This window comes from Arachis hypogaea, chromosome 9, assembly GCF_003086295.3.
Source record: "Arachis hypogaea cultivar Tifrunner chromosome 9, arahy.Tifrunner.gnm2.J5K5, whole genome shotgun sequence".
NCBI classification, from domain to species: domain Eukaryota; kingdom Viridiplantae; phylum Streptophyta; class Magnoliopsida; order Fabales; family Fabaceae; genus Arachis; species Arachis hypogaea.
The window spans coordinates 97,884,228-97,906,082 of NC_092044.1; the positions used below are offsets into that span (position 1 = coordinate 97,884,228).

The 21,855-nt window shown below is 31.2% G+C and overlaps 2 protein-coding genes across 3 annotated transcripts; one reads left to right on the top strand and one right to left on the bottom strand.

Moving 5' to 3' along the window:
- Positions 1 to 745: 745 nt before the first annotated feature.
- LOC112711292 (transcription factor bHLH104) lies at positions 746 to 3,288 on the top strand. The gene is made up of 5 exons (XM_025763910.3): positions 746 to 989; positions 1,394 to 1,474; positions 1,917 to 1,994; positions 2,510 to 2,672; positions 2,852 to 3,288. The coding sequence occupies exons 1-5, from the start codon at positions 895 to 897 to the stop codon at positions 3,104 to 3,106; spliced, it is 672 nt and encodes a 223-aa protein (XP_025619695.1). The 5' UTR covers positions 746 to 894; the 3' UTR covers positions 3,107 to 3,288.
- Positions 3,289 to 3,437: 149 nt separating this feature from the next.
- On the bottom strand, positions 3,438 to 9,068 carry LOC112711291 (WAT1-related protein At5g07050). Of its 2 annotated transcripts, none has more exons than XM_072203280.1 (7): positions 8,577 to 9,068; positions 8,339 to 8,401; positions 8,136 to 8,252; positions 6,387 to 6,624; positions 5,065 to 5,226; positions 4,693 to 4,822; positions 3,438 to 3,720 (listed from the first exon to the last, which is right to left on the bottom strand). In XM_072203280.1, the coding sequence occupies exons 1-7, from the start codon at positions 8,780 to 8,782 to the stop codon at positions 3,713 to 3,715; spliced, it is 924 nt and encodes a 307-aa protein (XP_072059381.1). In that variant the 5' UTR covers positions 8,783 to 9,068; the 3' UTR covers positions 3,438 to 3,712. The 2 variants fall into 2 exon arrangements, with proteins under 2 accessions (XP_072059381.1, XP_025619694.1); XM_025763909.3 differs by having other exon boundaries at positions 4,671 to 4,822.
- Positions 9,069 to 21,855: the final 12,787 nt, after the last annotated feature.

The window sequence follows — 21,855 nt, forward strand, 5'->3', positions numbered from 1 at the left end:
AACATTGATCATTCTCAAATAAAATAAATGAGACTATTATTGACAGTGATCTTATTGGCTCATGTTTAAACTCTGTTTCTTTGTAATTTATGTAATTTTACAAAAATTAAATTTGGAATTAATTTAAGGTTATATTCATCGTTTAAATAACTTTTTAATTTTAAATTAATAAATTTAACTTTTAGTTATTTTGATGTCTTCGTATAATATAAAATTAGTTTTAATTTTAATATACTATCAACATATAAATTCTTATTTTATTAATCATTAAAAATACTAGATATATATCATGTATAATTTTTTAAGTAATTATCATAAAAGATAAAAGTATATTAAGAATACCTTAAATTTCTTTTATTTAATAAAAAATCATATTAAAATTTCAAAGAAAATTTATTTATTTATACAATAAACATGCATTAAAAAAAATTATAGTGTAACATTTTTATTATTTTTCTATAAATAAATACTCATATATAATTATATTCGTGAAAATAAATTAATAATTAAGATTACGATTATATTACGTATACACTAAAATTAGTCATTAAAATCAGTCAGCAGTATAAAATATATATTGAAATATAAAGATATATTAAAAATAAATTAAACCGCATATATTTATACATAGATACATTAATGACTGATTTTAGTGACTGATTTTAATATGATTTTTGTTAAAATTAATAATTAAAAATTATTTTTGTCAAATTATTTGAGGTTATGTTAAAATGAGGGTTATCTCACCCTTATTATTATTTTTTTTTTATAAAGGGGAAAAGTGGATCAAAATCATGATTCTGATTCTGAGAGTGACATAGTTGTATGCTTTGTTCTCTGCAAAATCATCAACCACCTTAGCGTTCTTTTGCTGAAAAACCTTTCTAATCGCATATGGATTTCGATTCCCTCGACGATTTCTTCGATTTCGATGATTTCATCCACCATTCTCCCCCTCCGCCCTCCGATTTCCTGTGGTCCAATCCAAGGTTTCTTGTTTTTTTGGGATTTTATTTTTTTTCAATTTTGCTTCTTTTTCCCCCTTCCCTCCTAGCTTCATTTGTTGTTTATCATGATTTATTTATGGTGCTGCTTTTTGAAGCAATTATACTGTTGCTTTTGTAATTGATGGTGTTTTGTATTCATAATCATGCTTCATCTTCATCCATATCTGAAATTCAATTGAATATTGAAATTCGCTAATTGCATTGTATTCATTTTTATTACTCATTTAAAATTGAAGTTTTTTCCCCTACTTGTTTATTATGGTGATCAATGCAACTTTAAATTGATGGTTTCATTTCCATTTGTTATTGCGTGTATTTAATTTTGTTATTGGTTTGGCATCATGGATAGCTGACATAACATAACCCTCTGTTTCTGGATTTCGCAGTGTGAGCTCTGAAATTGGCTTTTCAGCAGGTGGTAGTGGTGGCGGTGGCAGTGATGTCTGTCAAGAGAAAACCAAAAAGAGGTATTTTGTTTTGTTAATTATGAAGTAATGGACTAAGTGGTATCCGAGAATCTGATAATGGAATTAGTGTTTCTGAAACTGGTTGAAAATATGATGTTGGTTAGCTAGAAATCAAAGAAATGTGATTTCAATTCATTGACAAGAAAGCCCTGAACTTAAATGCATGCATGATTAGGGCACAATAACTTTGTAGTGATGTGCTCTGTCACCAGATTTGGTCGCAGTTTATTTCTAATAGGTTAATTCCCAGTTGTTTTATTAACAAGAACAATATCAGCAACAATAAAACCTTGTCCTACTAGGTGGAGATGAGTACATGGACCAAACAATGCTATTGCCTAGTCACGAATCATGTGAACTTTGTCCATTTGCGCTTAGATCTTTTTATTTGAATCTTTTACGGTATATTTTTTGTGCTAAATTTGTTGCAAATATCTTGAAGGAGACATGCTAGTTCATGTTGCAAAGCAGGGACAAAGGCTGGCCGTGAAAAGTTGCGGAGGGAGCGACTCAATGAAAGGCAAGCATGTTTCTAAATACTGAATTTGTTAATCTCATGTCTGAGTCAGTCTTTAAACAAGCTGCATTAAGCTGATGTAATCTATGCTGAATGGCATTTTTCTACTTCTGCATAAAGAACATCCTCTCTACATCTTTCTGTGATTTTTGTATATACTTACTTAACTATTATGTTTTTGACATTGATCTATTTATGCTTGTGTTTGGTACACAGGTTTATAAGTTTCAACACTTTTAAGCTCGATTTGTTGATTGTAAAATATTTCATAACTGCCAAGGAGGCCTGGAATTGAGCATCTTTGAGTAAAATTTTATATCAACTTAATGATCAATGTTATATATTGTTTGGCAACTTTCAATTCTTTTTAGCAATTATGAAGAGTTAAGATACATATAAACATTAAAATCTTTGTTTGGTCAGACACCAATTGTACCAAACACATGATCGGTGTTTTTGTTTAGTTTTGCTACTTCCTCTAATGATAATGGACAATAACTTGGTTTTGCTTATTTCAGGTTTTGTGACTTGAGTGTTGTTTTAGAACCTGGAAGACCTGCGAAAGCTGATAAAATGGCTATACTTGATGATGCTATAAGAGTTTTGAAACAACTAAAAACTGAAGCTGAGGAACTCAAACAAACGAATGAAAAATTGTTAGAAGAAATAAAATGTTCTAAGGTTAGTATTCTTTCAACAGCTTATAATAACTTGAATATTTCAATGTACTATGTCTTAGACAAGTTCATTTTTGATACTGTCCTCTGTCTGTTCTGCTGGTAAAGTAATTGATTTTTATTTTGACATAATTACCAGAGGTTTAAACCTAGAACTAGATATGATTTTGTGTTCTATAACAGGCTGAGAAAAATGAACTTCGAGAAGAGAAACTTGTTCTGAAAGTAGATAAAGAAAGGATTGAGAGACAGTTGAAAGATTTGCCAATTCAACCTGCACCTGCAGGGTATATGCCTCCCAATCTAGCTCCTTTCCAAGCAGGGGTCAACAAAGTCGCTGTTTATCCGAACTACGGGTACATGCCAATGTGGCATTATCTTCCTCCATCTACCCGTGATACATCCCATGATCATGAGCTTAGGCCTCCTGCTGCATAATTGCTCTGCACTGCAGTTTGGATGATTTATTCATAAATGTTTCATTTTTTCTTGAGAAGGATTGACATGTAGATATTGTCATTGCTTCTAATTTCCTGTCTATTTACCTTAGCTACCATGCCAACTTACTAAAATTACCTAGAAGTATTCTTTGATGGTAATGTTCATGTCAAATTTCCTTACTGGTTTCTTCCTTCGTATTGCCTATTTTAGTTTTGTTGTCACAAATTACTTTTGAATTTTGGAAAGGATATTCTCAAAATTCTAGGGTGATACCTTTATATAATACATATTTTAATTGTGTAAAATGTAAAAATAGAGATTATAAAAATTTTATAATAAGGTTAATTTGAAGCTGATTTTATAGAGTTAAAAATTGAAAATCTTAAACTGTATATATTACACAAACTAAATGTCTTAAATAACTTATTTGATTTACTTTTCCTCCACTTGGATTTGCATTTCTCCTTTTTCAAGTCTAAGGTACTGATTGTAGTCTGCATTCTGGATCTTCACCACTGCACGGTTTAGTGTTGATATGAATCTTTTGGTCACCTTCTTTACCCCACAACAGCAAGTATAGACCAATGATGACAAAAGTTGCGCCTATGATGCTGGAGAACATGTTGAGTAATCAGAATTATAACTCCGGCATTACACAGATATGTGTGTGAAAATGAAGCTATAAAGAAATTGTGTGTGTGAAAATGAAAATATAAAGAAATCTTTATATTTTCAAATCCTATAAAGAAATCCTTGTATTTTCAAAGGGTAGTGATGCTCACATTAGTAACTTATCTTAGGGTGTAAAAATGGTAAACTAGGAGAAATATTTGTATGTTGTTCAACTAGAGGAATATTTGATGTAAATAAGGGCAAATTTTAGAGTAAATTAGTGTGTTTTACCTTCTTTTTATGCAAGAGATAGTAAGGATAATACATAATTAGATATATAATACTAACTTCTGCATAATTTTTTTTTTTTGAAGATAAGTTTTTCGAGGGAAGATGTTCTGAAAACAGATGTTTTATATTTACATTCCTAACAACAACACTTTTATAAGTGTGGGATCTACCTTAGATGGGTTTCATACCCCCACCAAGACAAAGAAGTGCATGTTAATTTGGTGAACAATCATGCTAATTTGGTGAACAATCAAGATATAATGAATTACACCCATTTTTCATTTAAAAAATTGAATATTTTTACCCATAGTAAGGATAATACATAATTAGATATATAATACTAACTTCTGCATAATTTTTTTTTTTGAAGATAAGTTTTTCGAGGGAAGATGTTCTGAAAACAGATGTTTTATATTTACATTCCTAACAACAACACTTTTATAAGTGTGGGATCTACCTTAGATGGGTTTCATACCCCGTCAAGACAAAGAAGTGCATGTTAATTTGGTGAACAATCATGCTAATTTGGTGAACAATCAAGATATAATGAATTACACCCATTTTTCATTTAAAAAATTGAATATTTTTACCCACTAATTACATACTTTTACTTGTTTTGTTTTACTAGATTTGTCTACAATTTATTTATTTATATTACCTGCCGAGGTAAAGTTTCTCACCAAAGACAAAGTATGCTAAAATTGCAGCAAGTATGGTACAAAGGGGCGTAGTCATTGTAACGAAGACTGGCCCCTTTTTCTCAGTGCACCACAGCTGAATGTATATTATCAAACCAGCAATCACAATTCCCTGCCATTTGTGAATGATACTGTTAGAATTTAGAAACACTATTAGAATGTCTTCTATGGTATCTAAATTTTGTTTATAGAATTTAAAAATAAAAAGATGAGTCCCACCTTATTCTATGTCTACTTTTAGGCAAATTAGATACAACTTTCATAGGCACCAAAGAATTTTTCTATTCTCTATATTTATTTGCTTTTTAAGTCAAAGATTTTGTACTCCTAAAATACAACTCATATCTTACTTACACCATATAATGTGGACCACAGGTCAATGTTGAACCCTATAGTCCAAGCTGAAGGTTTATGCCCTATAATTAAGACTGTGAAAACAGCTGATTGTGCTGCTCCAACAAAGCACATCCATGTAGTAAGGGACAACTGTGCTGGATATCTTTTCAAAGTGGCTGCCTTAAAATTTCATCAATTACATCTTATCAGAATTGAGAAAAACTCTAGTAATTACAATGAGGTTAGAAACAACTATAAGTGTAGAGAAAAACTTATACAAACATTTCTTTTATGGTATAAAGACTGTTTTTTTTAACTTCTTATCAATCATTTTTAATATAAAAAATAAGATATACCAAAAAGAATATACACAAAAATAATACATATAATATTCTTTTAAAAAAATTGATTTCCTAATTCACATTTTATTGACCATTATGACAAAGCCATAACTTATTAAAGAGTGCAAAATATAGAATATGAACAATGTTACATGTACACCAAAATTTATTTATTTTTTTATCATTACTTGATTAATAAAGATATTTTTATACATTCTAAACTCTAAACTCAACGCTAAACAATAAATCATAAATCCTAAAATTCTAAATTTAATAGTACAAAAAAAAATATTGGCTGTCTCAAAATTTTGACATGTTATATTTTTTTTATAGAAAAATATTGAAAGGCTAATAAAATTTATTTTTTTGGTCATCATTTAGTCATCAATATTTAAAAATATAAGCTAAAAATATGAGATTTTTTATTTTTATAAATTAAATAAATGTAATAATTACTAAAATAAATAATTTTAAAGATATTTATCGAAATAAATATTCTTCCTTTATCTGGTTTACATTATAAATGTGATAATTTTACATGTATCTCGTGATTTACATGGTAAACGAGATATATGTATTTTTTTAAAAAAATTAAAAATAATAAAAATATTAATAATATTAATAATCCAAACTTTTGGCATATAATTAATACATAAAAATTGGTGGTAGAGATTAAAATAAATATGTTTCATCAATTTTAATCTATTTTAAATGATAAAAATTAATACGTTTACTTAAAAAGTGAAAATAATTAACTGGCCACTATTAATATGATTACTTCTTTTCTAACTACTCACTATTAAAAATATAACCAAAAACAAACCCTGAAGCATTCCTCTTCTTTATATTAGATAGTAAACGTATAAAAAAGTACGTGTGGGAGACCAACACGTCTAATACCCTCCCCTTCATCCCGGTGATGACTAGAAAGTGAGGAAGACAGGTATCTGCATGATGATTAAGACTAATACGCTTAGTATTATGGATTAAGATGAAAACCTGCATGATATACCAGACAGACCATGAAACACAGCTTATAACTGCAAGAAGAGAACCCTTGAGCCAGTTCTCATGTGCTGCAGCAGCACTCTTTCCTGGAATATGAATTACCGGACGCCACAAATTTCTCATGGTAGGTCCTTTGTACAGTGTCATTGTCATTACACCGCTTAAGGACAACATTGTCCCTATAACTTTAGCTATTCCCCGGGGATCTCGAATATCAAGAGTCTCATACCTGATAATTTAACTCACTTCAAGTCATTATAATATAACAAATAAAAAAATAAAATGCTGTTTTAGTGACCAAGTGCTAAATTAATCAACGTATAAAATGTTATATTTTTATTCTAAATATTTTATTTTATCTTATTTTTGTTTTTACTCAATTAAATTTTTGCGTCTAAAAGTATTTTATATTTTCTTAGTATTCTGTTATTTTTATTTTTAGGCAATAATTTCTTTGCAATCGACTTCATATGAAGTTGTTTTTGGAGGAATGACGTGTTACTATTTGGTTAAAAAAAACCCGATTTATTTTATATAAATGATTTAATTAAAAAACTAATTGATATTACTGTGATGTTAGATTTTTCACCATATTTTATTTTAAAAATAAATTGACTAATTTAAATTGAGAAATTGTAGTTATTTGTTTACTATATAATTTTTTTAACCAAAATTATAATTAAAAATTATTAAAAAAATAAAATTATCTAATATATTAGACCAATTCAATGTTAATCAAAATTTTTATATTATAAAATATAAAAAAAATTAACTCTAAAAAAAATCATGTTATTTTTTAGGATTTAATTTTTTATTGTATTTTCATAAAGTTTGCACAAAATTCACCTAACATATTGACGAAACTTATTTATTTACGTAAAGTTTATTTATGGACTCAGCAAATTTGTTTATGTTTTAATACGATTTGAATTGTATTAATATATTTTTATTTTTTAATCAATTTAATTTTATTTAAATAATTAGAATTTTAAATTATAAAATTTTTATTAATTTGTAATTTAAATTTTAAATAGATATAATTTAAATTAATGATTTATAAAATTATATGTATTCGTATTATTGTACTCATATGATAATTATATTTATTCGATTTAAAAAAAATAACGCTGTTAATTTTTTTATTTAAATAGATTCATATTATTTTCAAATTAAAAGAGTATACTTATTTAAAGTAATATGAGTACGTTTATTTAAATTTAAAAAATTTTAGAATTATAAGAGTATGTTTATTTAAAATATTAAAATTTTAAATTTTAAATAAACCTATTTATATTAATTTTAAATTTTATTTAAAATAATATGAATATGTTTATTTAAATTAAAAAATTAAAATAATAAGAATACATTTAAAAATAAAATACATAAGAATACATAAGAATATACAAGAATACACAAGAATACACAGAAATAAATCGTATAATTACCATAATAAGTCGTATGAGTACACAAGAGTACATAGAAATAGAGTTTTCGCCTTATTTCTAAATCACAATAACAACCCGTATGATTATCATAATTACAATTTTTGTCATTACTTAAAAAAATTTTGATTTTAGCCAAAGAACTAAAATATAATAGAACAAGACATTTGAAATAAAAAATAAAATAAAATATTTCAAACATTGAAAACGAAATTAAAACGCAATACAAATATTTAGGTCTTATTATAAAAGAGAAGATACAAGGATGAAGCTCAAAAGTCAAAACTAATTGGCCAACCTTAGTACTACGGCAATGATGAAGGTAAGGGAAGCTATGACGTTAACAATGGAAGCAACAAAGGTTGGAGAAGTGTACTGCAGGCTTGCAAAGTACATATTGATTGGTACACTAATCCTGAAATTTTGTAAATTCAAAATGTTATGTGTAAACATAATAATAAGTTTCAATGTATAAGCATGCATTTTGTTGTTTCTACTTACCCAGCCAAGGAAAGCACAAAAATTTCCATGAATATAGCAAATGTGAGCTTTGGTCTCTCATTTCTGTTTGAATAACACAAAGTTTTTATGTTATTGTCAGATTTAATTTATGATAGTTTCTCTCCTATAATTAATCATATCACAGGCTTCATTAAACTTTGAAACAGATTGAATTCAATAATGTAAAATATATCAATGATTTGAACAAGCATAGCATCAATACATGTATATATAGTACCTCTCTAGAAAGAATGCAAATGGGAACATGACAACCGCCGCGACGATATGGCGGTAGGTTACATACAAGAAAGGACTCATCCCATGGTTGAAGGAAGCTTCAGTGATGAAATACAAGAATGCATAGCCAACTTGAGCTAACACCATCAGAAAGTGCGGCTTGAACTCTCTCAAAACAAGAACAATAGAAGATTTCTTTTGTTCCATTATAAAACGAACCTATTATTATATGATCTCTTATTCTTGATTAAAGTTTTGATAAAACTTGGTGGAGGAGGATTATTGAATTTGAATGTGAATATGTGATTCTTAATGCATGTTGTTTGGAAATCCTGTTCTTGAGTAGGACCTGAGAGTAGTAGGACATGTACAGGAGAATACTATAAAGTTTGTGTTGTATGACTCATTTTCTCCCAAAATTGCTATATGCACGATATTAGATGACATAACCAATGCAAGATTATAATAAGGCAATTTCTTTCTTTAATTAATTAAGTGGTTTGTTGCGTGGGTCATGAATTTATAGCCACATTACAGGTAGAGCCACGCACATTGCCAAATTCATTGGTTGGATATACCATTTGTGACCATAAATGAGTCATATTTAATAAGAATTATTTTAATTATAAATTAAAAATTTATAAATAAAATACGACTTATTTTTGTGTACTTTTGTATATTAAAAATAAAATATATAAAGTACACAAAAGTACATAGAAATAAGTCGTATTTTATTTTTGAAAAATAGTTATTTTTTTAATTTATAATTAAAATTTTTTTTGTTAAATATGACTTATTCTAGTGTACCTGTGTATTTTTGGAGACGATAATAATGGTTGTCATTGTTAAATATAGTTTGTTTTCTTAATTTATAATTAAAAAAAATCTTTAAAGAAGTCATGTTTATTGTCTTTGTATTTTTGTGTACTTTTATATACTATTTGTAGATCTATATACTTTTTGGAGACGATGACATGGATTAAAAACGTGTATTTTAAAAATTTTAAAGGGGAGCTCGGGGGAAGATACGAGAAACTCTATAATTTTTATAGAGTTCGTCGGAGGATACGGCGAACTTGCTAGTTTTTATAGAGTTCGCGGTGGACTGCGGCAAACTTGTCCAAATACAAAAAAAAATCATTTTAGATAGAATTTTTTTTTGTGAAATTTTGTGATTGTAAGAGTATATTTTTTACTTCATGCCGCCTCACCGCTGCATCTCAAGTATGCCGTTAGACGATAGGATCATGCCGTATGTCCAGATGGCTGGTCTGGCCCATCTCGCGAGGCTCAATGATTACTGGTTCAAGTTGAATGAGCCGTTAATTAGTGCATTTGTGGAGAGATGGCGGCCGGATCCCCCTAGTGTCTGGTGGCATCTAAGTCCAAAGCTGAAAAGTGCGGGGATACTGCGGTGTTCCCGAACTGCCTATTACACCACCCCCAGCTCGAGTATTTCGCTCGTCCTCATCATCGCTATCATCGACAATCGTGGCGGGCTCCACATCATCATCATCGTCATCTTGAAATACATCTTCCACACCATCCGAGGCTACACCCTGTTCGGGATTTGGGACCACATCATCAATGCCGCTACCTTAAACGCAGCATCAACTACCGACATAGTATCAACTCGTTCTGTGTCACGAGTGCAGTCCATATCAGCAGTGAAGGACGGGGAGGCCACCAAACATGCATTAGGCTCAATCACGGATAGAGATGTAGAGGCACCAACATGCCTCGAACTCGACCGAGCGGCCGTGGCTGAATGCAGAGGAATCCGGTTAGAACCTTCTGAGTTAGAGACCACATCCACAAGTTTGGCCAACAGCTCAGGGGTCCTCACCTCTGGAAATTGCCGATGACAGTGGAACAACACTTTCAAATATTCATCACTGCTTATGAAGAACGAATCATACTTCACATCATCTCGCAAAACTAAAATCAAAATTCTGTAAAATAACTTCTTCACCCGTTTCACGCCTTGCAGACCCAGTTTTCGGATTATATTATCCTTAAACTCAGTGAAACTCGTCGAAACTCTAATGAAAACACTAAACGGATCTTTATCTGTAAACTTAATTCCAAAACGCATTTTTTCTTAATCAACCCTCTATAGTGTACCAAAACTAAAAAATTCTCATCACTAGCCATTATGAGACTCACTATGATGGAGAATTCACATTCCACACATTAACTTCCTTCTAAATCGAATTACATTGCGTCCATTTAAATATGTTGCTGAATCAATAGTAAATCTACTCAATCTTATTCGAATTATGTGTTTTGGTCTCCAACAAGGTAAATCGAAATAGTCTAATTCGATTTATTTGGAACGAAATCACAAATGCATAAATCTGACTAACCTATTTTGATTTACTTAGTTTAGGTGTAAATCGAAATTGTCGGATTCGATTTACATTTACATGTGGCCTAATAATTCTACTTAACCTAATTCGATTTATATAAATAAGTTTTTTGGGTGATTCACGTACCAACTCTTATTTTAAGTGATATTGGTAATATTTACCTCCTTTTGATTTATTCAAGAATTTTGCCTAAAATTTAAAGATGATAAAAATATATATATAAATAATTATATTTCTAATATAAATTACAAGTTATATATGGTAGAGTGATTTGAAAAGGAAAAAAATTAGTTGCTAATTACATACTAATTAAAAAAAGGTGATTCCCACCTTTTTGTTTATTTTATTTTATTTATCTTTCATATATATCTAATCTTTTATGTCTTTTATCTTAAAATACTTAACAAACATAATTTTAGTAAACGAATATAGTAGTGTATGTATGTGCAGTGTGAACGATTTAAACCTACAATAAATCCATAATAGCCCACAGCATCAAATGCATGTGGATTACAAGCAGCAATAATAATGTCTTTATCTATTAAATTCAGATATATACAAAATCATAGCATTTGCATTGTTTTGTTATTCCTCTTTCCTAATGGAAAACACCTTCCAAATAGAGTTGTTAAACAACTAACTAATTTAATTGGTTCAGATGACGTATATAGTAGGAGTAGAATAGGACAGCACCAAGACCTACACTGAGTTGATAAACTTTGTTATTTTTTGTCATTGATTAATAATTTCCTCATGGGGCATCATGATAATCCTTGAACTAAAGACGACGAATCTAACTTTCCTTGGTTCATTATTTTGTTAAGCTATTTTTTATATATATACTCACACTAGTGCAGTTAGGAGGTTGATTATCATTACATAATGCCCTAGTGGTAATTATTGAAAATGGGATTACTTTTTTGGGGTATAGACAATGAAAGTTATATTCTATGTATGTTAGCAACTTAGCATATATACTAACTAGTTGTGTTTTGATCTTGATGTGTAATTTTATTGTAAGCCTTATCAACTTATAAAGTAACATAGAATAACTTCCTAGCTACTTGAGTAATTACTGTTTGGTTTATAATTTCGATTAGGATCCTATATATATTTTTTTAAAAATTGGATCTCTATTTCATATTATATTTTATAGTAATTATTATGACAAAAATATTGAAATTAATAAAATATTCTGTTAAATAAAATGAATATATCTAGTACTTAATTGAATATTTTGTTTTGTTTAGTAGAATATTCTATTAATTTTAATATTTTTTTTACGATAAAGATTTAGTTTTAAAATTTGATATGGTATAAAGATCCAATTAAAAAAATATAGAAAACTGATTAAAAATTCAATAAAACGATAAGGACGATATTAATTAAACCTTTAGAAAAATTACCGATGAAATTAAAAGATATCAATTGTTACTACAAAAAAAATGATGAATAACATCAAATTTAGCATCACCCATTAGCGATGACTTCAATGGCGGTTAAAGTAATAAATTTGTCAGCGCAAAGTATTATTAGTAGATTTTTATTTATGGCGATAAATTTGTTTGTAATAATTGGAGGAAAAAAATAAAAAAGAAGTAGGCACGAAAATTAGGGTGGGATAATCTGCCGGGAACCTTAATTAGTACATTGCGTTTTGATAACCACCAAGTCGGTAAATCGACAGTAGTGTTGCCCTAACTTAAAAATACGCAGCCCTCCTCCCTCATTTTTCAAAGCCCCTTCTCTCTCCACCACTCTCCTCTTTCTTTCTCTCTCCCTTGCGACTAGGGGTGGCAAGCGGGGAAGTCCACCCCACCTCACCTAGTGAAACGGTCCCAGAATCCTAACCCGCCCCGCCTAACGGCGGGTTGGCGAGCTGGCGGGCTAAGCCCGCCAAATAACCTCTTTTTATTTTTTTATTTTTAATTATTAAATAGTATATATAAAGGCATAAAAAAATTTCTCCAATTTTTTACTTTTAACTATTATAATTTCTAAAAATATAAACAAATTATAATTTTTATATTCACAAATATTAAAGTTTTTGTAATTATAAATATTTAATAAATATAATTATAAACCAAGTTTTCATCCAAAACATAATTATAAATATTGTTCTCAAAGCAAAATAAACATAATCCAAAACATAATTATAAATATTGTCTCTAAAACAAAATAAATATAATTCAAAATACTCAATTTTTATCTTCATTCTCTTATAAATTGGGTTGCGAAAAGTTAGATTTTGATAAAAAAAAAATTGTAAAAATACCATTTTTTTCTATTTCTTATATAAACAAGCTCCAATCCCCTTTTTGAATCACTAGTCTATTCGATTATGTGCCACCGCCGATGATTGCATCAGTTCATTTAAGGAAATATTTCATTATTCTTTGTGTTTTTTTTTTAATAAATTAAGAGTGAAATTCGAACTCACGACTTTTAAATAAATATAAAGAGATTATGCCATTTAAGTTATAGTTTGTTGGTCATTATTCCTTACATTTGATCTTTGTTGATATCAAAATATATATAGTAACAGATGTTTTAGAGTATAGTCTTTTTAGAATAATAACAGAATTTTTATTTGAATACAATTCAATTCATTTCTATATTATGTCAATGTCAATAATATTTTAAATATGCGAATGTCAATGTTGTTTGAAAAAAATAAATAAATAAGAAGGAAAAAATGTGTGTGAAAGAGAGAAAGTGAGCGGGATGGCGATAATGATGTTGGAATTGGAGTGATATATATGTGTTTAATCTAATTGTATAAGGATCCCGCTAGGGAGACAATGGACTATTTGTTTGGACAATGGCTATTGAGATATGAAATGAACATCTCCTACACTATTTAGAATAACCATCCGAGTATAAGGGATAATAAACATCTTCTCGAAGGGTTCACCAAGGATCAAACTCTTGACCTTTCGGATTTAGCGCTTTAATAACATGTCATGATACCACTCATCCCAAAAGCTTCAGCTGATTGAAAAATGTAACACTAATAATTATATCTCTAATACTCCATAAACCTCCATTGTACGCATTGTATAAATATTTCATTGGCTCCTCATATTTTTCCATCGTATAAATACATAGTTTAACTAAAATCTGAAGTGAGTAATCAAATTAAGTTTTGTTAATGTTTTTCTTAAATTAAATTACATATACAAAATGCACCGTTATTGAGAAACTTTAATGTGTACCAAGTTCAAATTAAATTTTGTATCATCATTAAAAATTTTTAATTTGATTGAGGAAACATTATTGAAACACCGTGATTAGAGTCCCCTGACATATTTTTGATATCGTTTATTAAATCAAAATATTAATATTTATTTAATTCCATTTGAAAAAGTATGCATATCTTTTTTTATTAATTTTTTATTTAATAATTTTTATTTTTATTAACTTTATTTTTACTTTAGGATTTTTTTTTAATTTCATTTAGTTTTAATCGTAGGTTGATCGTGTAGCATCAAAGTTGTTTTGCTGTCTCAAAATATGTTAAATTATTTAAGTTTTATACTTGACTTAGTTTTTTTTAGGATAGAATTTTAGAACGGAAGTGGGAGAAGATTGCTTAGTGGTGCCTTTTCAAAATTCTTGTTTGCTGAAAAATTTCGGAATAATAAGAAGATGCCCACTAGAACGGTTAGGATTTGATGTTTTATTAAATGTGTGTTTGTTTTAATTTATACCTGCAACTGTTTTCTCTATAAAAATTGATAAAAAATAAAAATTTGTGGAGGTCTCTAAATTGAGAAAAAAATCTGTCGAATTTTTGTTAAAATTGTTTAAAGACATATTTGGTTTGTGAAAAAATAAAAATTACAATTGATGGAGGATTTTTATTATAAATAAATCTCTGGCAAAATTTTTAAAAAATTTAATAAGTTGTGTTGTTAGTTGAATTTTAAGTTGGTTGTTACAAAATGATTCCAAGTCATTGTTTGTAAATGTATAATAGGAATAACGGTGAACGAGGGGGTTAAAACCTGAGTTTTTCGAGGGGTTGATCAGTTTGTTGCGTATATCTTCAACATAGAACTGTGTAGGTCTCAACGGGTATTTAGATTTCCATGCTATAAGTGTTGATTGACTAAGTGGTTAGGACCTTTGAATATAACCATTCACCTTTAACATAATGGGTTCAAGGATGAGTATTGAGTCAGGACTGAACACGAAGATGTTGATGAGTAGGGAATCAATCGGTTTGCATCGAATTTCAATAGGTTTGACAGTTGATTAAGGAGGCTTAGAGTGGTTAGAGAAGTGAACATAGAGAAAGTAAATTGGGAGGGTAACCAAGAGAGATACAATGAGATGGTATTTGATACAATCAGTGTTAATGGTATGGAAAATGTTAAAAAAGAGCCTAACTTGAAGCAAAGAGAATTTATAATATGTTAGAATCTGTCGCACAATCATTGTTTGAAGGGTGCGTTCACTACAAGAAAAACGTTGAGTACTGTCGAATTTTTCATCGAAAAAATAAACAAAATCTATCGGAAAGAATCAGATGGTATAAATCTCGTCGGTAAATATTTACCGTCCAAAGGTAATTATTGTCAGATTCTGCGATGGATTATCCATTCAAAAAACTATTTGGTAACCGGTGTATTTTTCTGACAATAATGTTAGCGCCACAATATATTGTTTCCCACAGTATTACCATCGGATTATTCTTTTGGTAAATCCGACGGTAATGTCATTTTTTTAAAAAAAATGTGAAACAAACGGTCAATTTTAATTTTTTGTTTAAATTCATTTTTCACACATTTATATAACAATTTATAAATAATAGAAACCTATATTAAAATAAATAAATAAAATGTTCAAATAAATTAAAAGTCAAGTACATCAAATAAATATAATGAAACAATAAAACAAAAACTATTAACTAAAGATCTAGGTAGTCCTCATCGTCATCGTCATCGTTCCTGTGGCCCTGATGAGGCGGCGCAGAAGGTGATGATGTCTGTGTGCCACCAGCAGGACCACTAGCACTAGTAGGGTTGATGACAGCAGCGCGCATCTGAGTTTGGTACACCTCCATTCGAGCCTCCATCCATTTAAATCGCTCCAGCTGCTCCCTCCACTCTAGTCTGAAGTCATCGGTGTCCATCACATGTGTGAGGATCTCTTGATACCTCTTCTGATAATCGTTCAGCTTTTGATCCTGCTGGTGAAGGCTGCGGATGAGTTTCTGCACCTGCAGCCTCAAATCCGCGTATTTTTGGGCTCAACAGCTCGACTGATGGTAGAGCCAGACGATGGCTTCAACATAGATGTGCGGAGGCTACTGGCAAAGAATGACCCCAGTCTATATACGCAGTTCTTATATGACGCTGAGGCGGTCTCGCGTGAAACCGCATTGGGATCGACGATTGAAGTAGTAGATCCATCGGTGGGGTCCTCCTCACTTTGCTGAGATTGCTGAGTCGCGGCCTCTAGTCTCTACATGTAGGACTTTTGTGTAACACATGTTATTGTGATTAGTACAATAGCTATACAGTTAATCTCTAATTTTATATTAGAAGATCTGATGTATGTTTACTCACATAATGATCATGAGACTATTGATCAGCAAATCTCGCTTTGTTCTCCTTCAATATGTGGGAGTACTTAAACGTCTCCGCCAATGTCGCATTGCGATCCAATGACTTTGACTACACATGTTGCGTTAAAACAATATGATTAGGTTCCTAATAATGATATGTAAAAGAATATAAATAAGTTAATAGCAAAATTAAAGACACTACATACCAGCCTGGTCTTAGTCTTCATGAAGGTAGCTGAGCCGCTGATATACTTATATGACATGGCCGATGTTCTGTTAGCTTTGTTGGTGAGATGCCAATGCCTGAACACCTCATTAGTCTCCTAGTGAACTAACAGAGCCTTCTTTATTTTTTGTTGGAGCCAGTTGTCAGATTGTCCTGCCTTTCACGAACATCCTCAAGCATCTGCTGCAGCCACCGACCATTCGATGGTCGTAGATCTTCCTAATGAGAACATTGTGAGAGGCGCCCCATGTAAAGTGCAGTTGCACAAAGAAACTTTAAAACTAGTTAATCAAAATAGAAGATATAAACTCACTAACAAGGTTTGAAACTAAAAAAAAATTAAATTTATTGCCCGTTTCTAAAACCATCACTCTCTGGTCTCAGCGGGATCCTCTTGTAGCTGGGGCAGGGATGGTCGTACATTAGCTTGATGGCATTGGTCATTTTCATGAGTACATGCTTTTTTGTTCGGCGAGAACATGTCAACAATCCACAAGAAAACTAATATGGCAGTATAAATTAAAACTTTAGAAGCAAATAACCATAATATATAGAGATTTTTATAGAAATTTCGACAGAGTTTCTTTTATAATTGGAATGCAGCCCAAATTGTTTCCATCAACAATTAACTTAAACAGCATCAAATATCAACAATCAATGAATAATAGACACTTTCAGCAATTCACTAATAAAGAAATATGAAACACTTTCAACCATTCAAACCTACAACCCTAAATCCACTAAACTAGAGTTAACAGTCAGACACTTTTAACAATTCAATAATCAGAAAACATGAAACACTTTCAGCCATTCAAACCTGCAGCCATAAATTCACTAAACTATAATCAATAATCAGACACTTTCAGCAATTCAATAATTAGAAAACATGAAATACTTTCAGCCATTCAAACTTACAGTCCTAAATCCACTAAACTCGAATCAATAATCAAACACTTTTAGCAATTTAATAACCAGAAAACATGAAATACTTTCAGTCATTCAAACTTACAGCCCTAAATCCAATAAACTAGAATCAACAATCAGAAAATGTAGCAGACTAAGTGATACTTATCATGTGCCTCCAATAGACCAAATCGTCAACCGTACAATGGGAGGTGGTAGAGAAGCATCAGCTACCTTACTTCAGTGAGAGGACTCTGGGGTCTTGGCTTCCGTTGCTAGAGGTGGCATCGCCGTGGCAGCGAGCTGCTGAGCTATTGGAGGTGACATCTTCATCGTAGACAGAGAGACGTAGTTGGGGTTAAGGATCATGATGAATGGTTGGTTTGCTAAACCCGCAACCTGTGACGTCATCAGGGTAGTCGAAGTAGAGGGAGGCAATTTATAATTTCTGGGGGTACTAGAAGAAACCTTCCCTCTACCACGACTACGACTACGAGTAAGACCAGCAGCCTAATCCGCAACACCACTACCCATCCTCTTGTCTGCAAAGTGCAAAACCAGCTAGAACACAGTAAATCAACATAATTTAGACAATTCCAAACAACTCCTGCAACAATATTTAGCAATTTAGTTCAATAATCGAAACACTTTTTAAAGTTCGAATTCAACTCAATTAGTGCGCCTAAAATGATTTCAAAATATTTTCATGTTAAAAATAAGAAAACAATCAACAAGAAGCTAAATAATGTATATAATGAAGGTTGTGGTAGGCTTAGAGAAGGGGAGTTGAATCTATGCCTTCCTTTTAAGTTGCTGTTATGATACTTTTAAACAAACTTTCAATTCTGATTCTGATTGTACTCAACAGCGGAAATTTATGAGACAATTTATTTTTGTCTCATGAATATCAGAAAACAGAACATAGCAGAGAAGAGAAAAGCTAACACCAGCATATATCCTGGTTCGGTTGCCTTGTGCTATGCAACCTACGTCCAGTCTCCTCCACAACAATGGAGGAATTTCCACTATAGTTAAAAGTATTACATACACCAATTTCATACTCAAGTTCTAACCTAACTTGACATTGGCTATGCTAATACTTAACTCTTTACTCTTAGTGCTAACCCAACTAAGAAATGGATACCTTACAGGTACAAGATACAAGACATAGACATACCTAAAGAAATCAGAAAATAACTCTAGGCTTTTCACTCAAGTGTATCACTCAGCCTTTTTCCACTCATGGCTTTTACTTGAGCTTTCTCACTTATGCCTTTTCTCACAAGAAATTATAGAAAGATAAACATAGAAAAGTACATCACAATCTGTAAAACATGAAGGAGATTGACTTCATCAACAGCTTCTTTGCTATGTGCAAAACCAGATTTGCAAACCTTAGATATAGTTTTTCAGTATTGGCCGAATGCTTCTTTGAAAGAGAGCATTATCCAAGTAGAAGAACTTCTTTGTAGAACACAACTCACCAAACTCTGGTTTTTTTCTCCTTGGTTTTGAATGAGCAGACAGCTTCTTTTTATCTCCTTGCATGTTCCTTGGTTGCTCATCCTAGGTCAACTTCTTGAGCTTTGAGCTTCACCAACCCACAAACTCACTTTTTCTCATTAAACATCAGAGTAGAAACTTTGCTTCTGACTTCTCCATCTTGACCGAAAGTCATAAAACAGCAATCACAAGAGTCTTCCAATGGTCAACTTAATCTGAGCCCTTGAAAACCAACTTGGTCCCCAAGACATGTTTGAGACCGTGGATTTACAGTAGAGAAGAACATAAATCCTCTTTTCCATATAGCTCAAAACGGAGTGGCAGAGAGTTGAAGATGAAGAGAAGAAAGTGTGTTGCATGTATAAGGAAATAGGTTACCTTTAACTTAAGCTTGATTTGGTCTGAACTTGTTGATTTGACCTCAGCCTTTCTTGTTTAATATTCTCTTTCTTTCTTCTTCTGTGAGTAGCATAGGGAAGAAGCTCTCTCTTTCTTTTTCTGAGTTCTGACCAAGAGGGGACAGGTTAACGTTGCTTTTGGGTGAGAGCAAGATGGAAGAGTTTGAATGAGAGAAGTAACCGGGCTTGGATTGGATCTTTTTCATTCAGCCCGTTGCCTTGTATTCTTTGTTTCTTTTGGGCTTCGTTTGCATTTTAGTCCACCAATCTTGTTTATATGTTTCTCTCATTCACTTGGGCTGCTGTTGCATTATATTTATTTTTGACCTGCAGCATATCATCATAAATAATCAGCAGCATATAATTATAATTAATTAATATTTAATTATTTATTTTGTCCAATAAATTAATGTTTGTCATCATTAATTAATCTAGTTAATTTCTTAACTCAACATATAACACATATACTCAAAATAATATTTCTTCCTAAAATATTACATTTTCAAAATAAGAAAATTTTTATTGGATAATTAGAATAATGTCAATATTTTCTTTATATTATGAATTCATATAAAACCAATTCAACCATCAACAAAACCTCAGCATATTCATAACAAGTAAAACTATTGCATATTCATATTCATAAACAAATTCATAAACCAATTCAATATTTCAACCACTGTCATATTTTAATCAGCATCATAAACCAATCAACAATAAAATTAATAGCAATAATAACATCAATGAATTAACTACTTAAAATTAATATAGCATATAAAATATTAGAATAATTTGAAAAAAATTTAAATGGTTACCTATTGTTGCAGAGGCAGAGGAGAGGCGAAGAGAGGCGTGGCGACACGCGAGTAGGAAGCAAAGTGGAGCAGAGACATGAGGAGGGAGAAAGGCGAAGTTGGTTAGCGGCAGTAGTGGGTTTGTGGTGTGGCACGGGGGTTCCTAGAAGGGAGAAGGTGAACGATGAAGTGGCAAAGAGAGAAGAAGAAGAAGAAGAAGAAGAAGAAGAAGAAGAAGAAGAAGAAGAAGAAGAAGAAGAAGAAGAAGAAGAAGAAGAAGAAGGGAGAGGTGTCGGCAGTGGGCGGGTTGATGAGACAGAGAGAAAGCTGTGATGATGGTAGTGTCGGCGGCGGTAGATGGTGGTGTTTGGAAGAGGGGAGGAAACGGTGGTTGAGAGAGAGAGAGAGAGAGAGAGAGAGAGAGAGTCTCGAATAAGGGGAAGAGAGTTCGCGATTTGAATTTATATCCTATTACTGTTGGATTTACCGTCAGATTTTTCCGACCGTAAACCATTGTGGGTCACCAAAATACAGTCTTTCACTAATTGGATTTACCGTCGGAAAATTCGACGGTAATGGATGCGCCAACTTTTTTTTCCTTCTAAATATTACCAATGGATTTATCGCTGGAAACCAAAATCCACCAGTAATTACTTAACCTTACGAATTCGATGTTGTTACCACCAGTAAATCCAACGGTAAATCCACCGCTACTCTATGACGCTAAATCTGACGGTACTCAACGTTTTTCTTGTAGTGGTTAACGTGAAATTGTCTGCCTATGCTAGGATGATGAGTATTAAGTCTGAGCCAAATCACACCTAAGAGTCTTTTGATAAGTGAGTCACCCTTTATAACGAACTAGTATCGTTTGGGACTATTGGCATCCCTAATCTATTATGAGGTAAAGAAACTAGCTCTAAAATTAGGTCTAAATTCGGTGAAAATCAATTGTTGCTTGAATGGTTGTATGTTGTACTATAAGGTGGATATGATGTAGACCTCATTGCTCGTAAATTTTGTGATACACCGAGGTATTAAGTAGAAAGAGAACGGATTGGTAAACGGAAATTAAAGAGAGTTCCAAACAAAAGGATGAGCTACTTGCCCCTAATTCCTAGGCTAACGCATATTCTTATTGGTCTGTTGTGGTGACTTCTTATAACTTACCTCTCGAAATGTACACTACTTGTCTCTAATTTCTAGGCTAGTACGTATTTTTGTCGGTCTGTTATGGTGACTCTTTATAATCTATTTCCCAAAATGTGCATGAAGAAGTCATACACGTTCTTAATTTGTATCATATCAGATCTAAAAAATTTAAAGGCCAAAAAATGATATTGTCACAACGTTCTAGAAGTGGATTATAACTACGATGAGAATGCGACAAAATAATTAAAGAGCTATAAAAAATGAAGTCACCACCAATTTTATTATAGAAAAATCAGATAAAATCATTAACTTGAGAATATTATAGTCTTTTAAAAATATCTAAAATTTTAGAATCTCATTATA